Consider the following 19,221-nt stretch of genomic DNA (forward strand, 5'->3'; position numbering starts at 1 on the left):
GAGGAGAAAGCTATGATTTAGAATCGTGTCCTAATTAAACGGGTCTTTACTTTAGGCCATAACCATGCAGCTTAAACCCTCCGGAAAAAAAAAAAGAAAAAAAAAAAAAAAGTGACTGTGGACACCAACCTCCACGCTCACTCATGAGCCATATTTCTCAAGCAGGTGTAGGCCATGAGTTGTGTTGGTTCTCGGAGCCCTTCTAGTTGTATTAATCAAGGGGGGGTTGTCACCTGGATTTCAGCTCCCCGTGGCCCGTCGAGGCCGGGGCACAAGTTTTGCTCCAGGTGGATTAACAGGGCGGTTGACGTAGCTTTGGGCCCACCGGTGTTTGAAAGGAAACCAACAACCCTGGTGTGTAGGAGCCCTTTGGTTTGAAGGGGGGGGGTGAGAAAAACATCTTTTAGCTGTTCCAGGTCCCGTGCGTGGAGCAGCTCGGCTGAGGGATGGGCTGGATAAGAAAATCGAAACGAAACAAAACAAAACAAACCCAAAAAAAAAATACAGGCAAGGAAGGGAGAGAATAGGAAGTGCTGAAACTCAAGTCCCGCTTGCAAGCTGAGGAGAAATGGGCTGCAGGATCACGTGAATGCTTCCCAGCCCTCGCTTTTTTTAGTCTTTACTCCACAAAAAAAAAAAAAAAAACCAAAAAAAACCAAAACAGTGGGGGGGAAAAAAAAATAAAAATCAGTGTGATTAAACACGATGCTGAACAAGGAGGGGGATAGAGAAGGGAGGAGGGGTTTGCTTTTTGGCAGGACCCCCAAAAGGGAGTGAGGCACATCCTTATTGGTGATATTTTTGGGGGAAAACTCAAACAGAAGGGGAATTTGCGACGGTGCTGCCCTCACAAGCAGAGGAAGGTTTTAGGCCGAGTCACGGGTCTATCAAATCAGCCCGTTGGGGTCTTTCCCGCAGAATTAACCCTGGGTTGACTTCAAAGTTGGGAGCTGAAGGGGTTTCTCGGCACAAAGGACCCTGAGAGCTTGTAGACTCCCCCACGTAAGGAGTGACTCGACGTCGGGGCTCGGTGAGGAGCCGTGTTTGCCCAGGTGCGAGCCAAGCGCATTGTTCCCACCGAACAATATCTGAGGTCGTTCAGGTCCTGGGTCAAGCCGAGCACCGAGGAGGAATAAAAGCAGCGGGGCCGGTGGGTGCTCGGGGACCTCGGAGGGGGAAGCGGAGGCTGGTAAGGGACCCCCCGATGGGGTTTTGCTTCGGGAATTTTCTGTGGGTTTTTTTTTTTTTTTAACTTCTGGATTTTCTGTCTGCTGGCTCCATCCCTCCCTCCCAAAAAAAAAAACATCCTCCCAGGGAGGAGCTCCCGCTTACCTGACTACTCCTATTGCTGTAAAATCGGGCGTTTTGCTAAATCGGCCAAATTTATATTTTCAGCGAGAAAAAATAGTGGAGAAACCCTAATTTTGCCAGCCCGGCTAGCTCAGTCGGTAGAGCATGAGACTCTTAATCTCAGGGTCGTGGGTTCGAGCCCCACGTTGGGCGATTATTCTTTAATTTTTTTTCCCCCTTCCTCTCCAAAAAAAAACAATTTTGAGCTGGTTTCACACAGGACAGAGCTCCAACAGCGGGAGATGGGATGGCAAAGGGGAAGAAAGGAGATAGAAATTATAGTGGCCTTCCCTTTCTCTCAAAGGAGGAAAGATCTTCTTAGCTTTCTCACCCTTTCCATCTTTTTTTTTTTTTTTAACTCCCTTTTAAATTCTCCTTCAACCTCTAGCACTGCAGAAAGATTCACACTCACTCTTGCCTCAAGCCCCAACATTATTTATTATTGTTTTCTGCAGTCTCTGAGCTCTGCAAACCTCGACAGGTTGGAACTGGGTCATAAATAGGAGTAAATCCACCCCCCCAGGGGAACAACAGGGTGTTGTAGAGTGTGAAGTAGAAGCATCTTAGGAAATAAAGTGGGTTTTTTGTGGTTTTTTTTCTCATAATATCACTTTATTCACTCGGGATATTTCTACCTTGAAAGCATGGCTGGGAAAATTAACAGAGCAGGAAGGTGGAATTTTCTGTATTTCAGCTTTTTAAGGTGCTGGAGGATTGTCGAATAAGTTTCTCACTGTCTAAATTCTCTATTCTAAATTGCCTTCAAGTTTCTCTACTCGTTTTACCCCGAAAGGGAACATCACAAACATCTGTCCTGGGAAAGTTTCTGCCTGATCGGGTTTTGTTCCCCCTGCGAGGAGGCTGAGCACTGACGAAACTCATTACAGGGATTAATAAATGACCTGAGCCCTTCTCATTCGTAGGTTAACCCCGTGCTGGGCCGAGGTGCAGCTGGGAGGTCAGGATCTGTCCCTTCTCCCAAGATGAAGCTGCTTTTTGTGGGGCTGAGCCTCGTCTTGTGCATCGGCGTCGGTAAGTGGAGGGTCGCGGTTAAACGGGATTTAATAAAGGGTGGGGGAATATCTGCTGGTGGTCGCGTCTCGTCAAAGCTCTCGGTGACTGTTGTGTGAGCTGGGTGTCACCTACAGTCAGCCGGGAGAAATCGCCGCCGCTGTTTTCATCGTCGCCCGAATAAAAATTATTTTCCACGCGGTTTTTTATCAAACCCAAAGAGACGCACGCACACACACCCCCTCCGCCCTGCCCCTGAGCCAGGACCTTCAGCTGCAGGATCCTGGGCTGGATTTGTCCCTTTCTCCACCCCGGAGAGCTGTTGTGGTCTTGTTGGGGCTGAACCCCATCCCAGCAGCCCCAGCACCCACATTTATTCTCGAGGGGGGGGGTGTCTGGAGTTTGAGTTGTTCACTTGAGGTCAGACCTCAAGCGAAGCTCTGCCGAGACGCGTCAAGTGTCTCCAACCATCACTTCCCTCTCCCCCAATGGGGAGGGCTCTCGTTACCACGTCTGTTAACGAAGGTGACGCTGGGTCCCGTCTCTGGCGGGCTCTACACCTCCTCTGGGGTCACCCCCCCAATCGTCTCGTAGGGGTGTTTGATGCCGAACTCCGCGTGGCTCTGCAGGACAGAGCCCCGAGTTCGTTTTCTCTTCTCTGTCCGTTGCAGTCGAGGCTCTTCAATGCAAAGTCTGCAAGTACAAGCTCCCCTTTGTTGGGTGTTTCCGCGGAGCCAACGAAACGACTTGTGAGCGGAGAGAGAAATGTGCCATCATTAAAACCTCCCTGGGTACGTCGTGGGTTGAGGCGGGGGGGGGGGGGAAGGAATCAAAACCATGAGTTTCCTTCGGCTCGGCGGGGGTTGTCCTTCTCCTTGGAGAAGCAAATCGAGTTGCGGGATGATCGATGTGGGACAGGGTGAAAGGCACGGGGCCAGATTCCTTCTCTCGCCCTACGAATGGTTAAAAAAAAGTCCCTTTTGGACAAAGGAGAGGCTCTGCCTCCCAAAGAGGCCACGGGAGCTTTGTCCCTGTGTCCACACGCCTCACTTAGATCTTCAGCAAGGCGTGACATGGTCGGGGCACGCTGTTTAAGGGGCTGATTTCTCACCCGGGAGTTGGCCGCTGGATTGATTTGTTTATTTATTTATTTATTTATTTATTTATTAGTTTAGTCCTGTTCTAACCACGATCCCTCCCTGCCCACCACCCCTGCAGGGAAGGTGACCCTTTACTACCAGCAAGGCTGCACCTCGGCCATGAACTGCGGCCGAGAACGGGCGTCGGACGCAGAATCCCGCCTGACATCCCGCTACTCCTGCTGCGAGACCGACCTCTGCAACGAGGAGTGGGACGATGACCCCACGGACTAACCCGCGGCAGGGGGCAGGATGGGGGCGTTGATGATGCGGGCCGGCCGTTTCCATGCTCAGTCCTTCATCTTGAATAATTCTCGCCCTAAATTAGGATGGTTGGGCCCGCTCTGCAGGGCTCCCCTACGCGTCTGGCTTGATTTCGTTTCAGCTTTAGCAATAAATCTTCAGGCTTATAACCGGCGGCTGAATTTGGCTCGTGTGAGTGTTTTCCTCCTCCAGACGGACGCGCCTGTTAACGGCTCTTCAGACTCAGCATTCCTGGTGGTCTGGAAGCAGCTTGTGGCCCTGAACATAATCTCGCTACTAAAAAACCTCAAGGGCAAGCCAAGGTGCTTTCCCTTGCTTGCATCCCGTTTTTTTGGTTTGTTGGTTTTTTTTTTTCTACAGTGCAAGGCTGGGAACTTTTTTTTTTTTTTTTGCTGGGCGTTTTTCACCAAGGGTTGCGAAGGAGAGAATCAGGGAGCTGCTGGAAGCCGAAAGAAATAAAAGACATGTATATCTAATAGATATTAGGTATTTATTTCATAAAAACATAGATTGGGTTGGGTTGGGTTCGTCTAGTCCAACACCCTACCATGGGCAGGGACACGTTCCGCTGGCCCAGGTTGCCCAAAGCCCGGTCCAACCTGACCTTGAACCCTTCCAGGGAGGGGGCAGCCACAGCTTCTCCTGTGCCAAGGCCTCACCACCCTCGTGGTGAAGAGGATGAGACCGGTGCTAACCCAAAATTCCCTTACTGGTCAACAGAAGTTGAGTCGTTCATCTTGCGTGGACAACAACGGTCCTTCAGGAGGTACCAAACTCCTGCTCGTTGGCTTCAGGCGAAACCTGAAGGAACAGCTCGATCCCCTCAGGACACCCGTGGTTGCGGCCTGCAGCCCCAAAAGCCCTGAAGGGGAGAAGACAATGCACTATTCTAAAATAATTCTGCTTTTTCTTTTAACATCACCCATATCTTTGAGGGCAAAACATCTACGGTGGGTGAAGAAACCGGGAGTGTAAACGGTGGGAAACACGTAGCGGTGGAAATTCTGATGTTGTCACGGTCTGGTCTAGGAAAAGGGGTGTTTGGGAATTTTTCTGTCTTATTGCAGCAGGAAAAGGGGGAAAAAGAGGGTTTATTTAGTCTAACAAGACATTTTTCTGTCTTACTGCAGCAGGAGAAAGGGGAAAAAGGGGGAAAGAGGGTTTATTTAGTCTAACAAGACATTTTTCTGACTTACTGCAGCAGGAGAAAGGGGAAAAAGGGGGAAAGAGGGTTTATTTAGTCTAACAAGACATTTTTCTGACTTATTCCAGCAGCAGAGGGGGGAAAGAGGGTTTATTTAGTCTGAAAAGACATTTTTCTGACTTACTGCAGCAGAAAAGGGGGAAAAAGGGGGAAAGAGGGTTTATTTAGTCTGAAAATACATTTTTCTGTCTTATTCCAGCAGAAAAGGGGGAAAAAGGGGGAAAGAGGGTTTATTTAGTCTGAAAATACATTTTTTCTGTCTTATTGCGGCAGGAGAAGGGGGAAAAAGGGGGAAAGAGGGTTTATTTAGTCTGAAAATACATTTTTTCTGTCTTATTGCGGCAGGAGAAGGGGGAAAAAGGGGGAAAGAGGGTTTATTTAGTCTGAGGCGTTTGTAGCTGGGAAGCTCAGTGTTGCAAGAAGTTCTTCAGCTAAATGACAGATCGTTAATTTTTTTAATGAGGATTAAAAAAAAAACCCCTGCCTGCAGCGGAGGGGAGGGGGATTCTCCTTTTGATTATTGCCCCCCCCCTGAGAAGTTTGTGGGGTTTGGTTGTTTTTTTGGTTTTTTTTGCAGATAAACTCCTGGCTGAAGGGATTCTCAGGTGGCTTTGGACTCCCCTAAGCTAGGACAGAACTCCAAAGGATGACGAGCGCCGGGATGGTTTGGCACCCTGCAAGAAACCACGTTGTTAGGGTGGAGTTTTCCTTTTATCTTCCTCCTCCTCCCTGTTGTTTTGGGTGTCCCAGCCTCTCCTAAGGACAAGCCACGCGGGGCGGGTGGGAGATGTCCTGCAGGAGATGCTTCTGCCCTTCTTGGCACGACGCTGCCCCGAATATGAGCTGGGAGGTGAATCATTGATGGATGGCTTTGGAGGGGGGATGAAAACCTTCGCCTCCTTCCTGAGCCTCTAGAAGGAGAGCTGGGGCATTGGAGGGGGTTAAAGAGCTGCAGAGACCCTGTGGAGAGGGTCTGGGCTTGGGGACAGGTGGAGGGAGGTGATGGAAACGTGATCCTGGCGCTGGGCAGGGTGAAGAGCTTTGGCACGGAGGAGGAGGAGGAGGAGGAGGAGGAGGAGGAGGAGGAGGAGAAGGAGGGAAGGAGCTCGGTGGGTGCCCAGGATAGATGCAATGGGGGAGGGGAAGGAATGATAAGTGAGATAGGGCGGAGGGTTGGGGGGTGGGGGATGACAGAAGGGACCAAATGGGGCAACCAAGAGCTGGGAAGGAGCAAGAGCTTGAGCGACGCCGAAATGTCAGAGGCATCCAGGGCTGGGGCTGGTTTCCTTCGTCAGAGCACGGTGGAGCGTCTGCCGAGGGCTGCGTCCCGCTGGGACCCCCCGGTCACCAGGTTCACCCCCCACCTGGGCCCCACCAGCACCTTCCCAGTGCCAAAGGTTGGGCGATTCGGGAGGACGGCCCTTTCCTACAGCTCCGCTCCGAGGTACGCGGGGGTCACCTGGGGGCGTAGGGCGGTGGGATGCGCTTGTCTGTCTGTCCAGAGCTTGTCTGTCCTTTTTTTTTTTTTTTTTTTTTCCCTCCATCCATCTCGTTCTTCTTCTGCTTTTTCCCTCTGGGTTGCCAGTTGTCAGGGTGTCTCACTCTTTTTTTTTTTTTTTTCTCCATCTCTGGGTATGTTGTTTTTTTTTTCTCCAGGCCACCACCTCTTCCTTTCTCTCTGCATGTACAGGATGAATAATTTATGCGTGACACAGTCTGTGTTCATTCACAGATCAAGAAAAACTGGAAGGTGGGAGAGGAATTAATTTCCCTTCCATGGGGACGCGTGTAGAAATATTTATCGATTTTTATGAGAAGGGGTAGGTAAATAAACACGCCCAGTGGTGGAAATGGTGAAAAATTCCTTTTCCCTCGGGGGCTGTGAACATAGAAATGGGTAGAATTGCACATATGTGGGTGCATGGATGTGCACCTCTCCATATATGGAGTCTCTGTGTGAATATATACATATAAATATAGAAAATACATCTAAAATATATATATATATATTCTGCTCTTTGCCTGAGTCGTTTGTCCTGTGTTATTTCCGATCGCAAATTAATGTGGGTCGTGGCAAGCGCCGGCATTTAGATTTGATCTCCCTGGGAGAAGACGAGGGGTTCCTTTCCAAACTCAGAATTGTTTTGAAACTGACCCGAAAAACCTCATTTTTAGTCCCGAATGAGCAAGGCTGGATTAGAACTCAAGGCCTGCCTGGAGCCTGGTGCTCCTTTGTGGCAGATGTTAGAAAATGCAAACGCCAGGAAAATTTTCAAGTTACAAAAGAGGTTCCAGCGTAGGATGGAAACCCCTCCCCAGTGTTGGTTTTTTTTTTTCCTCCCTGGCTGCGAAGGTGTCAGGATGAACAACCAATCAGAAACCAGGCAGCAGGACACAAAGACCAGTTTTACTAACACCCGCGCGCAAGCTCTGGGCTTGGGATTTGTCTCCCTTTAGCTCCAAACGTCTCGGAGGGAAAAATCTCCACTTGGACGTGTCAGATCAACTGGGTTTGACTTTGAAACCAGCGTTTAGGGATAAGATCACTTGATCTGTTTTCAAGTCCTCGTTAGGAGAAGATGAATCACTCTCCAGAAGTGCTTCCACTTCTCCGGTGGTGGTAATGTGACCCCCCACCACCCCCCCGAGTAACTCGATGACCGTCGCTCGGTTTTATCTCTCTTCTCCACAAGAGTTTTGTTGAGTTGCTCAGGTGGAGGAACCATATTTCTAGACAAACCCCAGACAAGGAAGATCCTCATTTTTTAATTATCGTTCCCATTTAATGCGAGACCTCCAAAGTTCTCAGAAGACAAAAAAAAATATTTTCTGAGATGCAAGAGCCCGACCCAGAATTTAATCTTTATGGATTTGGGAAACTCAAGCCCAGATCTTGATATAGACTTTGCATCCTTGGGTATTCCCTTTCTCCTGTTGCTTTTTAGGGCCCCTGGTTGAGCCCTTGGACCTCAACCAAGTCATCTGAGCGTTGAGGGTGAAACGGGTCTTTAACGAGAGCTCTGGATCAGAGCCTAGAGCAGCTGCTAAACACAGGACTCAGAACTTGCTTTTAGCACCAGGTCAGCCAAAAAACTATGAGACCCAGAGCTGGTGGCCAGATCCCAAATGAATTCCCCTTAAAAAAAAAAAAAAAGGAGAAAAAAAAAAAAAAAAAAAGACAGGTTGCTCAGGATTTGGTGGGGAGCAAAGGACAGGGATCTATTCTTGCTTTCTTTTTCCTCCACCTACGTGTCGTCCCCTAATGCCGAGGTCTTCGTTACCAGTTTAAAGAAACCGGACACTGCGAGAGTGACCTTGGGCAGCGGGCTCGTTCCTGGAAGAGGAACGCCCACTCAGGGCTGGATGCCAAGTATTCATGTTCCGCATCCAGCCCCGGTGAAATCAGTCCTTGCCCGCAGGAGAGAGGCCATGGCGGCCGTGTTTCTGCCCGGCAATCTCCAGGATGAAGCCACTTGTTCTGTTTGCTTGGAGTTCTTCAAAGACCCCGTCTCCATCGAGTGCGGGCACAACTTCTGCCGGGCGTGCATCATCAAGAGTTGGAAGGACTTAGAGCTGGATTTCCCCTGCCCGCAGTGCCGAGAGGTTTTCCAACAGAAGAGCTTCAGACCCAACAGGCAGTTGGCCAACATGTCCGAGATCATCAGCCAGTTCGCCCTCCGGGGGGCCAAGGGTGCCGAGGAGGACGGGCTCTGCGTGAAGCACAGGGAAGCCCTGAAACTCTACTGCAAGGACGACCGGAAAACCATCTGCGTGGTGTGCGACAGGTCCCGGGAGCACCGGCCGCATGCCGTGGTGCCCATCGATGAGGCATCCGAGGAGTACAAGGTATCTGTCTGTCTGTCTCTCACCCCGACGTAGGCCCTCCCCTACCCTGCTGCCACCCAGGTCTCCCAGCCGGTGCCACGTTGTCCCCTGGGCTTTCCCACGCTCAGCCTTGTGTAGGAAAGAGCCTCTTGCTTCTTTCTAGCTTTCCAAAAACCTGGAAAAGCCTTCTCCTCTCCCAGCTAGGCAAAACCCTCTCACGCATCCCCGCAGCTGAGAGCGTGAGATTCAACCCCGGGGGCAGCCAAGAGGCTGCCAGACAAAAGAGTTTCTCCTGCGAAAGCCCCGCGAGCATCCTGCGGGCACCACCTCGTCAGTAGGGCAACAGCTGACGGAGCGAACACCCGCCTCTATTTTAAGGTCTGGGCGACCATCCAAAGGTGAATTAAATTGAGTGGATTAAAGCCGGGCTTGAGTTGTGCTGGTGCCAAGAGCAAAAGGCGGGGGGAGGCGGTAGCAGCACAGCCTCCCCTGGCATCCTCTGGATTTTTTTCTTGGTGTTCGCTGGTTGTTTTTTTTTTTTGCCCTTGAGGGTTGAAGATTGTCCGGGTGAGCGTGGGCAGAGCCGAGCCAGCGGTTTTGCCCGGTGACAGGAGCTCTCCTCCCTCCGCCGTGTTTTTCTCACAAGCCCGCTTGTCCTCGCAAGGCCGCAGGGAGCAAAACCGGGCGCAGGCAGCAAAGAAAACCCAGTGATATTTTTTTTCTGTCTTTGCTCCTAGGAGAAAGTCCAGGGACGGTTGGATTTCCTGAAAAAGGAGAGGCAAGAGCTGCTGGAGTTTAAAGTGAACGACGATAAGAAAACCCAGGAGCTCTTGGTGCGTGACGGCAAACGAAGCGCTCGGGGAGGAAGGTCCGGGTTGGGATGCGGGGAGGGGGTTAGGACCCACCAAACCACCCCTCGCTCCTCCTTCCCACCCCTGTGAAGAGGAAATGGATGGTTTTTCTCCTTTCACCATCGAGATCGACAACCATCTTAGCAGAACGAAGGGAAGGGTGCTGGAGCTGGAGCTAGGCCGGGTGTAGGGCTCTCCTCCACCCTTCCTCCTTCTTCCTCCTCTTCCTCAGCCCGTTGTCCCTGGGGCAGCAGGAAATCCCCCTTCCCTGCCTTGCTAACAACACCCCTCCTAGATCATCACCCCCAAGACAAGTGGCTTTGAGTGGTTCACATCCCCCAGCTTGGGACAGACGCCACCAGATCACCCTCAGCCCAAGTTCCTTCTCTACCCATCCCCATGCAACAGCGTTATCACCACAATTTTTTTTTTTTTTATTTTATTTTATTTTCCAGCTGGCAGGGCTTGAAATAGCACCAGCCTGCCAAGAGCTGGTTTCACACCCGACGCAAAAGGCAAAGCGTGAAGGCCAGGTTTTTTTGGGTTTGGGTTTTTTTTTTTTTTTTTTGAGGGACAGGTAGACCTGTCGGACCTGTGCTGAAGGGCAGCGTGGAGTGAAACAACCAAAACACGTTCAGCTTTGTCCCTGCTGCCAAAGGGCGTGTTTCCCAGAAAAAAAAAAAAAAAAAAAAGTTCCCGCTTGCCCCCGTGCTTTCACTTGTCGGGCTGCTTGTGACGAGAACCCCGGCAGGACCCGGGATGTTGGCAGAGCTGATAAACGGGAAATTTCAAGGCAGGGATTGGGGTTTATCTGGGATGCCCCCCCAGGGAGGGAGAAACGCCGCTCCAAGTGGGTTCTCCTACCCAACCCCATCTCCCAGTTTGGGTGATGGGACCAGCAAATGATGACTGGGGAAACTTCTTGGCCACCTCTGCTTCACTGCGGGCTGATTAACTCCCCACCACCCCCGGGGAGAAAAAAGAAGCCTACGTGTCCGGTGTAGAGCTGAAAAACCCACCTGAGATGTGCTGTGGAGGTGAGGAACCTGCTCCAGATGTGGTTGGGTCCCTCTTCCCTCCAGAAAAAGCTGCAGGGACACGTACGGTGGCTCTTGGTGGAGTAACCGCCCACGGTCTTTGCTCTCCCGTCCCCACCCCGTTTCAAGCCCTTTGTCCTCACGCAACATCTCCTCACCCTTCCCAACCGGAGTCACCCAGACTCACCATCAAACCAGCAAACCCCAGAGCCCACACTGGCAGGATGCTCCAAACTCACCAAGCGGCCCCTCTCCACCCCCCCCCAAAAAAAAAAAATAAAAATCACTGCACCAGCTCAAACCTTTTTTTTTTTTTTTTTTTTTTTCTCTGCGTTTTCCCTTCACCAGAAAACCATCGAGAACGAGCGGCAGAAGCTGCTCTTGGAGTTCGAGAGGCTGCAGCAGTTCCTGCGCGACCAGGAGCACATTCTCCTGGGGCAGCTGGAGAAGATGGAGAAGAACATCGCCAAGAGGCAGAACGAGAACATCACCGACCTCTCCAAGGAGATCACGCTCCTCAACAAGCTCATCACGGAGCTGGAGGAGAAGATCCAGCAGCCCATGCTTGAGTTCCTCAAGGTGAGACGTTTGAGACGAAATGAGACGTCAGGTCTAAATCATCACCTTTCTTCAACGTGGGTCCCGCTGAGGTGTTTTGAGGAGAAATGTCCCTTTTTTTTTTTTTTTTTTTTTTTTTTTTTCCCCCCGGTTTTTAATGAGGAGATGGCACCTGGCAGCATCCGCGTGCCCTGAGCAGTAACCCACAGCAACTACCTCAGGAACATCCCAAAACTGAGGTGTCCTCTCTCATATTTAATAGCCTCTGATGAATTTTTCTCCCATTAATTCGCCTGGACCTTTCTAGAACCCGTTTTAAGGGGCTCAAAGCTGGATTAGACCTTGCCTGAAGAGCCACCACAGTTGTACCGGCCAAATTCCTTTTGCAAATCCAAGTCTTGATGAGTTTGTGCCCGGTCATGGGTGCCCACTCCTCCAGCTTAAAGGTGAGGGTTTGGGATGGAGCTGAACAAAGCTCAGCTCAACAAGGCACGGCTCCTTGTCGGTTTTTGCAGCCGCCTTCTGGCTGCAGAAGGTTGGGACCTGAAAGCAGAGCTGGGTTTTTAAATCAAAACGGGTTTATTAACCAGGATGGAAAGTTTGAGGGGGGAAGAGCGAGCAGATGGAGCCCCAGGTCTCGATTTCATCGCAAAGAAGGAAGCTGGAGCCAATCCAGCCCACCCCCGGCAGCCAAAAACTCTCCTCGGCAGAGCAAGCGGGGTGTGAAAAAAAAAAACAAACCCCAACTGCCCGGCCCCAAACCCTCCACCCAACGGCAAAAAGCCGAAGAGCCACCTTCTGTTCTTGATTTAATGAAATAGAGCGAGTTTGTGGTGCCCAGAAATCTGCCAGGAGTTAAATTCTACACACACACACACACACACACACACACACCCCGCCCCTCCGTCACCCCGGGGCAGCGCTGAGAGAACTGTCAATATTTGCCGATGGTTTCGGCGCTTGGCTACGGGCGAAAAATTCGTTTCACGTGGCCTTTGCTCAGCCGTCACGGTCACACGCAAAAACCATCCTGTAACAAGAGGTGATTTTTTAATATTTTTTTAAAAAATTTTTGTTTTTTTAAAGGCCACACTTTGGAAATCTTTAGTCAACTCGAGAGTCCTTGTCCACGCCCTGGGAGGTGGGCGCGGCGTTGTGTTGCCTTTGACTCACGTCCAACGGGCTCTTTAGGCCCTGTTTTATATAATTTTAAAGGCATCGGGAAGGACAAAGGACTGAGCAAGTGTTTGGCCTCGGTGAATTTTGGTCCCGTTGCAACTAGTTACTGAGGGTATTTGATCACCTCAGTGAATATTCATCACGTTGCAACTAGTTACTGAAGGTATTGGATCGCCTTGGTGAATTTTCGTCAGGTTGCAACTAGTTACTGAGGGCATTTTAACCCCTAATTTACCTCTCGGGCAGGTGGATACTTGCAGGTGTCCGTCTGTACCTCAAGACTTGACATGGGACAGGTTGGTTGAACCTTCTCAGAGGTGGGAGACCTCCAGAGACCCCCCCGAGGGTCCCAAAGGCTGACAGATGCTTACACCTGGGTTCACAACAACGGTCGAATAATGCAATAGGAACCATGGAGGGTTTTTTTTTGAAGTCACCACCCTTGAAGATACTCCCAACTCACCGGGAAAGGATAACCTGACGTGTTTTTGAGCAACGGGATGGTTGAGAGACCTCCGAAGGCACCTTCCAACCCAAACCCAAACTCTCGGGGCGCAAAGCTGGAGTATTGTACATCTCAAAGTCTTGGTCCTCACCCCCAAGAGCAGCCGGGTCTTGAGTTGCTGCAGAGATTTGGGTGGGGTTTAGTGGGATTGTGGCCTTCCAAAGCTCTAAGCAACCATCTGAGGCCTGGAGCCATCAGGAACTGACGTCTCGGTTGGGTTTCATGAAAGGGAATTGTCCTCGTGCTGGCTGAGTCTGAGGAAACAGGGCGGGTTGTTGCGTCAGGGTTTCACTCGGTCTCTCTTTTTCCTTTCTAGGATGTAATGAGCATCATAAGCAGGTACGGAGCGTTGCTTTTCTCCTTCTTTCACGCTTTTTTTCCCCTCCCTGCACCACCAGCACTGTTTAAAGGTCAGTGTTTGCAGTCCAGCTGCCGGAGGGTGGCACTGGGGTAGACAGAGCTTGAGGCCTACTCGGCACAAGCCCTGGGGCTCTTCCAACTTCTTGGAAAACTTTACGGTATCATCGAGTCTTCTGCTACCAGGCGGTTTCTTCAAAGGTCAAGTGAGACCAGAAACCCCAAGTCGTCTTATTTGCCAGACATCCAGTTCATCCAGGGCGATGGTTTAGGCACCACTTAAGCTCCAAAAAAAAAAAAAAAAGACATTTAATCTGCAACAGGAACAGCTGAGTGGGGGTAACCCAGCACAGATGCCCTTTCCAATAACGACTCGAGGGGTTTTTTGTTTTGTTTTTTTTTATTCAAAGTTGACACGTCAATCGTGGTGTCCTCAACCCCCGGTGTGATCTTCGCGATGGGATGTTGGACAGCCCGTCGGTGGGACGGGGTGGCGGGGGGTTTGCACGCTGGTCAGCTGCCAAGGGAAAAAAAAATCAAGTGGGGGAACAGCAACGATTTTTTCTAATCTTTTTTACTTTTTTATCACTTGGCAGAAGTGACGACATGAAGTGCCAGAAGCCCGTGCCGGTGTGCACAGACATGAAAATGCACATCTGCAATTTCTCCCTCAAGACCGTCGTCCTTGAGAAAGTCTTAAAGAAATTCAGAGGTGACGTGGAAACCAAACCGAGGTGTTTTAAAAATAGGCCTGGCCTTTGCCAGGCGTCGGGGGGAATAAAAAAAAAAAAAAAAAAAAAAAAGGATGAGGAGTGCTGGGGATGTTTCAAGGTCCCAAAATAGGAGAATAAATTATGTTGGAAGGGACTTCAGGAGGAAACTCCCCCTGCCAGGCTGCCAGCAAAGGAGAGGCAGGATTTATTTTTTTTTTTTTAAGAGGGAAAAAAAAAAAACCCTGATGGTGGCACATCGCTTTCGGTGCTGTAAAACCTACAATTTTTTTCACGTGGCCAAGAATTTTGAGGCCGGGATAGCCGAGCTTGGCGTTTAAAAACCAACCCCTTGCAGCGATGCAGCGAAGCCACGAGATGGTGCTGAGGGATTTTGAATCAAACCAGCACCAAGAAGAACAAATCTAGGAGAGAAAAAAAAAAAAACACTAAATGCAAATTACGCCCTGGAATAATAATTGGCTTAAAAGAAAGTACTAAAAGTTTGAAATTTATAAAAAAACGAGGAGAACAACGTGTGGCGGGGCACGATACGTAAGGCTTAAATAAATCCTGTATTCTCTTGATGCCCAGAAGCTGCGCATATATATTTTTTTTTTTAAATAAAAATGAAAATATATTTCGCAGGACTTTCCCCCTTGGCTTGTCCCCATTGCACAAGTTGGCGTTGCTCCATCCTCAGCTCTCGCTGCCTGTCGAGTCCCAACTTTTCAATGTAAATGTCCCCGTAAAGGAAGTTTTTGTGGTTCCTTCTGGCTCTCTCGGCGTTGCCGTTTTTACTCGCCCTTGTCTCTCCTTTTCAGAAAACCTGCGGGATGAACTGGGAAGAGGTGAAAAAGGTAAAAGGAAAATATTTAAGACGTAGCGCCCCGAAGCGAAGACTTTAAATTGTGGTTGTATTTTGCAAAGCTGTTATTTTGCAAAACCGAAGAGAAGGGGGAAAAAAAAAAAAAAAAAAATTAAAAAGGCACTCTAGATTTCTTCTTTTTTTTTTTTTTTTTTTTTAATTTCTTCTCTCTCGATGATTTCCAGATCCAGCCTGCTCAGTTCGAGAGTCAAAAGACGCTTTTTCTAGCTGTACGCCGGGGATCTGACAGCTAAGCTAGATCCTTGCTGCCTGTTTACACTTAAAACTACAGCGAGGAACAGAAAGAACAGACTTTTGAACCCCAAAACGCGTTTTGTACCCTTTCTTTTAAGGGGATTTGCTTTAAGTCTGCCAGATTTGCTCTTGCTTTTAAGCAACAGGGTTTGCAAACCCTTTGGGGAAGGATGAGAACAAGCCACGGGGTGGATCCTCTCCCAGGACCACGGGTTGGATCCTTCCCAAGGACCGTCCGGCTTAGAGAGGCCGGACTCGGCTCACAAACAACCCCCCCCCGGACACCTCTGGAAGATGCCAAGGGGTTGGCAAAGCTAAAGAAGAAAGGTCGATGAGCACCCTTCCAAAAGCGAAACGGTGAAACGAACCCCCCCTTAATGCTCTTTTTTTTTTTTTTTTTAATCTGACGCCTGAGCTCCTGGAGTCACGTTATTTATTATTTATTTATTTAATTATTTTTTAAAAGCAAATCAAATCATCATTCACAGCTCCCCGCAGTTGAGTTGAAGCTCAAACTTGGGTTGGAGGATTGGATTTGGATCCTCAATGACTCCAGCAGCTGGAGATGCAAGAGAAGGGAAAATAATTTAAAAAAAAAAAAAAAAAAAAAAAGATTGGCATCAAGGAAATTTGTTCGTCCAGTGAACAAAATCTTAACTTTTGCTGATGGACGCTTTGAAAGGCCCGGTCCCTTGGTCTGATATATTAGTGCAAAATGCAGGAGATGGTATTTTGAAGCAAATCTTCCAGTTTTGGGGAAGAACTTGGGGGTTAACTTGGGAAGGAAAAAAAAAGGAAAAAAGAAAAACCAACCAAAAAAAAAAAAATTTCCCATGGTTTCTATCACTCTTCCAACCCCTATCAAACACCGTGAAGCTTTCAATCCCATCATGGGTCCTTTTAAACTTAATATGCGATTTTCAGACCCAAATCTCTGCGTTTTGAAAGCGACACAAAGACCTTGAGCTCCACAAACTCCGGGGCGGCACCCAAGACCTTTCAAGCTCTTGAGGTCCCACCTTAGATTACGCTCCCCCCCGCAGGGTCTCGTTCGTTCCTGGCAACTTTGCTGACTACAACCACAATTTGAGGTCGTCGACGCGCTCGCTGTGTCCTTCGAGCCCGGTTTTGGAAGGGGAAGAGATGTTGGTCTCAAAATTCATCCACCGGTTTGGTTTTGTTGGGATTTTCCCGACGTCACTTGGCGGGTAAAGATGTCCCTTAGGTCGTGGCTTTCCGTGAGGATTCGTCATCAGGGAGGGGGGTAGTCTGGGGACAGATCCTCGGGAATTTTTGATCCGAGGGGTGTGCACACCCCGTCTTTGTGTTGAGCCGGAAACAAAAAGTGGGAAAAAAAAAAAAAAAAAATTATTTGCCAAAAATAAAGTCTCGATCTAAGGTCCGTTTTTACTGTATATCACTGCTAATCCTTCGCATGCGGGTTTATCGTGTTCTTTGCTCCTAGTGCCCTTATGTTGTTGTTGCCCCATTTCTCACGTGGTTGTTACCCCGTTTCTTAGTTGTTACCCCATTTCTCACATGGTTGTTACCCCGTTTCTTAGTTGTTACCCCATTTCTCAAGTGGTTGTTACCCCAGTTCTTAGTTGTTACCCCATTTCTTAGTTGTTACGCATTTCTCACGTGGTTGTTACCCCGTTTCTTAGTTGTTACCCCGTTTCTTAGTTGTTACCCCATTTCTCACGTGGTTGTTACCCCATTTCTCACGTGGTTGTCATCCCATTTCTTAGTTGTTACCCCATTTCTTAGTTGTTACCCCATTTCTCACGTGGTTGTTACCCCATTTCTTAGTTGTTACCCCATTTCTCAAGTGGTTGTTACCCTGTTTCTTAGTTGTTACCCCATTTCTCAGTTGTTACCCCATTTCTCACGTGGTCGTTACCCCATTTCTTAGTTGTTACCCCATTTCTCACGTGGTCGTTACCCCGTTTCTTAGCAGCGACAGCGCGAGTTTTGTCCTCCCATGGAGGGAATTGGGGTGTCAATGTGGGAGGACACAAGTTTTTTCCCCCCCGGTCAGTTTTTGCTGGTTGGTGGCGTTGCTGAAGGATCATGAGTTGATCAAAGACCCCAAGTCTACTCGCGGTTGTAGGTCTCCCTCTAGGACATCCTGAACCACATCTTGGTCCTCATGTACCACGACTGGCGTGGTGGAACCGTGTTGTTCTTCGCCTTTACCTGGTGGCGTTGACCAAAGTTGAGGTAGATACTCATCTTGTAGCTTTAATCGGGACCTTCCTCACCCACCCCCCAAGTTCCTCACACACGTAGCTTGTCCCTGGGTGCTGGTAGAGAGAAGAAGAATATTTATTAACATCTAAAAGTTGCTCCTCTTAAAATTAGCCCCAAGCCTTCAGGTTTCTTGCAGAGTCAATGGCGGGTGGAGGCATCTTAAGAACCTCCAAGACAAGCCAATGTCTGAACTTGGATTTCCTCCAGCCCGGCCTGTCCAGGAGGCTGAAGAGGAGCAGCCAGCGAGGTTGGGATACGGTGATGGAAGTTGGAATGTGGTTATTGAGTCCGGGATGTGGTTCAGCAACTGATAAAAAAAGTCCCCAACGTGGGTTTTTAATTGTTAAAATTCTCATTGAGTTACTGTCGCTGCTGTCGTTAACAGAGGACCTGACCCTGGATCCCGATTCGGCAAACCACCTCCTCATCCTCTCTGCGGACCTCAAGAGCGTGAGGATGGGCTGTAGGAAGCAGGAGCTGCCCGACAACCCCAAGAGATTCGACACGAACTCGCGGGTGCTGGCTACCACGGGCTTCAAGTCGGGAAGACATTACTGGGAAGTGGAGGTGGGGGACTCGGACGGTTGGGCCTTCGGGGTGGCCAAGGAATCCGTCAGGAGGAAAGGTCTGACGCAGTTTTCCCCCGAAGAAGGGATCTGGGCGGTGCAGCAAAACGGGGGGCGCTACTGGGCGGTCACCTCGCCCCAACGCACCCCACTGTGCCTCAGCCAGAAACTGAGCAAGGTCAGGGTCTACCTGGATTACGAAGGGGAAGAAGTTTCCTTCTACAACGCCGACAACATGCAGCACATCTTCACCTTCAACGTCGCCTTCCGGGAGAAGGTTTTCCCTCTCTTTTCCGTTTGTTCCACCGTTACCTACATCAAACTCTGCCCCTGAGGCTCCTCACGGGCTTCGCTCGAGGACCCGTCGCCAATCGTCTTCGTCGGACGGTGCCTGGATGGGCACAAGAGACTCCCAAACGGAACCGGGCGGCCCGGCTCGGCGGCAGGCGGGGAGCTGGTAGATGGGTAACCGGGTAGTTGGGGGGGAAAATAAAAATAAAAATTAAAAAAAAAAAAAAATCACCAGGAGGGTCTTCACGTCAGCTTAAAACAAAGGTGGGTGACTGAATTCGTCGGCGAGGTCCAGAAGGTCTTAATCCATTTTAAACCCATTTTAAACCCATCCTAAACCCATCTTAAACCCATTTTAAACCCATCCTAAACCCACCTTAAACCTATCCTAAACCCATTTTAAACCCATCCTAAACCCATCCTAAACCCACTTTAACCCCATCTTAAACCCATCCTAAACCCATCTTAAACCCATTTTAAACCCATCCTACACCCATCCTAAACTCATCTTAAACCCATTTCAAATCCATTTAAACCCCATCCTAAACCCATTTAAACCCATCTTAACCCCATCTTAAACCCATTTCAAACGCATCATAAACCCACCTTAAAGCCATTTCAAAGCCATCTTAAACCCACCTTAAACCCATCCTAAACCCATCTTAAACCCATTTTAAGTCCATTTTGAATCCATCTTAAACCCACCTTAAACCCATTTTAAACCCATCCTAAACCCATATTACACCCATTTCAAACCCATTTCAAACCCATCCTAAACCCACCTTAAACCCATCCTAAACCCACCTTAAACCCATCCTAAACCCATCTCTAACCCTTCAGCCAGAAGGAAACCACCCGCAGTTGCCTTTTGACTTTGAGTTTGACAACGGGGATTTTTTTTTTTTTTTTTTTTTTTTTTTTTTTTCCTTGGGTTGGTCTAAAGACCAACCTTAGACCTGAGTGGAAGTTTTAGAGCGGAGCCTCCGCCCCCTTCAGAAGAG

At 49.3% G+C, this 19,221-nt stretch overlaps 2 protein-coding genes and 1 non-coding gene across 3 annotated transcripts in view; 2 read left to right on the plus strand and 1 right to left on the minus strand.

Moving 5' to 3' along the window:
* The window catches only part of LOC141972579 (uncharacterized), a 710,276-nt gene that overhangs the window by 289,913 nt on the left and 401,142 nt on the right, over nt 1-19,221 (minus strand). The window lies entirely within an intron of this gene.
* Nucleotides 1,431-1,503, plus strand: TRNAK-CUU (transfer RNA lysine (anticodon CUU)). Its single transcript has one exon. It is a non-coding gene; the product is annotated as a tRNA-Lys (tRNA).
* Nucleotides 8,199-19,221, plus strand: part of LOC141972622 (E3 ubiquitin-protein ligase TRIM7-like) — an 11,663-nt gene continuing 640 nt past the window's right edge. Inside the window, exons 1-7 of the mRNA XM_074930548.1 lie at nt 8,199-8,814; nt 9,531-9,626; nt 11,030-11,260; nt 13,240-13,262; nt 13,877-13,992; nt 14,815-14,850; nt 17,749-19,221. The exon at nt 17,749-19,221 is cut by the window's right edge and continues 640 nt beyond it. Of these exons, the coding sequence (XP_074786649.1) occupies nt 8,332-8,814; nt 9,531-9,626; nt 11,030-11,260; nt 13,240-13,262; nt 13,877-13,992; nt 14,815-14,850; nt 17,749-18,263 (1,500 nt within the window). The 5' untranslated portion in view covers nt 8,199-8,331 and the 3' untranslated portion in view covers nt 18,264-19,221. The remainder of the gene's footprint in view (nt 8,815-9,530; nt 9,627-11,029; nt 11,261-13,239; nt 13,263-13,876; nt 13,993-14,814; nt 14,851-17,748) is intronic.

The sequence above is a fragment of the Athene noctua genome, chromosome 34, assembly GCF_965140245.1.
Source record: "Athene noctua chromosome 34, bAthNoc1.hap1.1, whole genome shotgun sequence".
Lineage (NCBI taxonomy): Eukaryota > Metazoa > Chordata > Aves > Strigiformes > Strigidae > Athene > Athene noctua.